The 2,845-nt window shown below is 36.7% G+C and overlaps 2 protein-coding genes across 2 annotated transcripts in view; one reads left to right on the top strand and one right to left on the bottom strand.

The window, feature by feature from the left end:
* The window catches only part of LOC105312617 (disintegrin and metalloproteinase domain-containing protein 17-like), a 5,374-nt gene extending 4,590 nt beyond the window's left edge, over positions 1-784 (bottom strand). Inside the window, exon 1 of the mRNA XM_019995929.1 lies at positions 715-784. Coding sequence (XP_019851488.1) covers positions 715-784 — 70 coding nt within the window. The remainder of the gene's footprint in view (positions 1-714) is intronic.
* Positions 785-1,689: 905 nt separating this feature from the next.
* Positions 1,690-2,845, top strand: part of LOC100633044 (apoptosis-inducing factor 3-like) — a 5,184-nt gene continuing 4,028 nt past the window's right edge. The window contains exons 1-3 of the mRNA XM_003386264.3: positions 1,690-2,215; positions 2,279-2,392; positions 2,496-2,649. Coding sequence (XP_003386312.1) covers positions 1,968-2,215; positions 2,279-2,392; positions 2,496-2,649 — 516 coding nt within the window. The 5' untranslated portion in view covers positions 1,690-1,967. The remainder of the gene's footprint in view (positions 2,216-2,278; positions 2,393-2,495; positions 2,650-2,845) is intronic.

Raw genomic sequence — 2,845 nt, 5'->3', positions numbered from 1 at the left:
AGAGCCACGCTAGTGGTACCAATGGAGTCCTCTGGTCAAGATGAGGTCCTCTAAGAAGTCTGGTAAGCATAGGAGCTCGTTTTCCTGGTATAGCAAGGCTGCAAAAGTCGTGGCAGCCATTTTGTTTGGGGGTGAATCCTACTTAGTAACGCTACCGCGTTACTAATAGTACAGAGAAATTTTTAGAAATTGGCTCATTTTTTAAAATGGCTGTAACTTGAAAAATTGAAGTCAGAGTCAGCTCAAACTTTCTACATAGCATAAGTACATCAATATGTATCAGAAAATGTAATAAAAATTGGGGGTGATTTTGGAACCATTTTTCGGAAAAAACCATGGGCTATAGTACAGGGAAATTTTTAGAAATTGGCTCATTTTTTAAAATGGCTGTAACTTGAAAAATTGAAGTTGGAATCAGCTCAGACTTTCTACACAGCATAAGGACATCAATATGTATTAGGAAAATTTATAAAAATGGAGAATTCTCTACTTTTTATTTTTGAAAAAATTTGGCCAAAAACAGCATAAAAACATGCAATGTATGAGGAATTATACATGTACTTATAAAAGTTTGAGCTGATTCTGAGAAATAGCCTTTGAATTATGATCAAACAGTTTACTATAAGTATGATAGTAACATGAGAATAGTGTGACAAATAATAATAATAATAATAATAATAATAATAATGTCATTATTAGTTAGTTCTGTAGTACCTATAAGATGTCCAATGTGAAAGTTTCTTGTACTAACAGGCACAGTTTTATGGTTTCCATTAGTATCCATGGTAACTGCTTTAAAGGATGAAGAGAAGAGATTTTGATGTGGAGATAAATGGAGACTAAAACTTCTATAAAGAGAGAGAGAGAAGAGAGAGGGGGGAGAGAGGAAATATGAAATTATTTACACATGCTGTTCATGTAATTTGTCAACTACTACAAGAATGGCTACACATTTGCTGACACAGACTGCTACTGTAAACTAGAGATGCTGAATGATCATAATTTGAATATTAAATTTCTATAATTGATATATTTACAGCTGCTCAGAGTGTATCATAATTACACTAAAATATGCTTTAAAGTGTCTGCTAACACAATAACACTGTATGATGACAATCAATAAACTAATGATGACCACAGAGAACCAACTATTGTATATACATGAACTATACTGCTCCCTTTTACCATAAAATAAATATAATAAATATAATAATAAATGATAATATATTTAACCTGTTCAGTGCGTAGAAGTGAACCTGTTGAACTAGTTTGACAGCATCGGTTGGAGCCTCTTGCTTCTCTGGTATGGCATTGTGACGGAAATCATTTTTATGAATCAACTCATAATGGAGCAATTTATCAGATACTAATAAATAATAATAATAATAATAATAATAATAATAATGAATATTAAATATTAAGTCATTTCTCTATGATAAACTCACATTCTTGAGCTGATATTGAAGGAGATAGGAAGAGAAGGATGAGAAGGAGATAGTAAAATGATCTAAAACAGGACAGAAAAGACGGAGACATGATAAAATGAACTAAAATAGTTGCTGATCTAAATACTTACACATTAGGACAATGGGCGGGGACATAGCTTCAACACAACCACGCCTATTAGTTATGAATCTACTGGTGGGTGTGGTTACTCCGCCCTATATAAACGTGATAGGATGATTGTTATCCGCTTTGTTGGGCTCAATTTAAACAAGGATCTCTTTCCTTCCTCGCCCGCCTCTCTTCTCCTACTCCTCAGTCTTAGGAGGACCAGCAGCTGGTGCAGCAGAAGGAGCAGTTGCAGTGGATTCTCTTTAACGTGGCCCCGAGGCCCAAAGAACAATAGTAGTACTGCTTATCAAAACTGTAGCCCCGGGCTGTACTCCAGGCCTACCGCACAAAGTCAACAAATTAATGGTAGTACATTCAGTAGTATATTGATTACAAGGTCCATTAGTACAATAATGGGTAATAAGCAGAGCAGCACTGCTGGTACTGGTAGTGGTGGGAAGAGAAAGACTAAAAAAGGTGGAGAGAGTGAACCTGCAACAGCTGCAGCTCCAGCTGAAGCACCTAATACTCCTCCTCCTCAAGTTGAGGAAGAACCTAAACCTCAAGGAACTGGAGACGAGGGAGAGAGCAAGAGAGAAGAGAGCTCGAATGATATTGTAGAGAAAAATGTTGGAAAAACAAGCGATTTACCAGAAGGACAGTAAGTAACACTTCATTATTCTCATCATCTTGTCTTCTCCCTCCCCCCTCTCTCTGCTCATAGGATGAAGGAGGTAGAGATTGATGGTGACCATAAGGCCTTACTAGTCCATCAAAATGGCTGCTTCACAGCTGTGTCCAGCAAATGCACCCACTATGGAGCACCACTAGTGAAAGGGTATGACCTCCACTTTACATTTAATACTGACACTAACCATACATCCTTATGTACATTATGTTAATGGTGCCTAATATGTTTCTCTCCCCTCCCTCTCTCTCAGTTATCTTGGTGATGGTAGGGTAAGGTGTCCATGGCATGGTGCTTGTTTCAACGTTACCACGGGAGACATTGAGGATTATCCTGGGATTGATAGTTTGGCACGCTACACTGTTAAGATTGATGGAGAAGACATCATAGTGTCTGCTAGTAAAAAGGTATATCCATACATGTAAGGCAATCCTTTTAAAGTAGTTCTAGTACAATGAGTATCTTCTACATGTACATGTATAATGTGTATGGACATGTACATATGCATGAATCATGTATAGTGAGTGTATGTGGGTATTTAGTTTTTAATTAGGAATTATATTAAAGTAAATGTAACTAGGGATAATGTACTAATGTAGCATT

The sequence above is a fragment of the Amphimedon queenslandica genome, unplaced genomic scaffold (assembly GCF_000090795.2).
Source record: "Amphimedon queenslandica unplaced genomic scaffold, v1.1 AMPQUscaffold_13427, whole genome shotgun sequence".
In the NCBI taxonomy this organism is placed as follows: domain Eukaryota; kingdom Metazoa; phylum Porifera; class Demospongiae; order Haplosclerida; family Niphatidae; genus Amphimedon; species Amphimedon queenslandica.
This window is presented reverse-complemented; position numbering and strand designations above follow the sequence as displayed.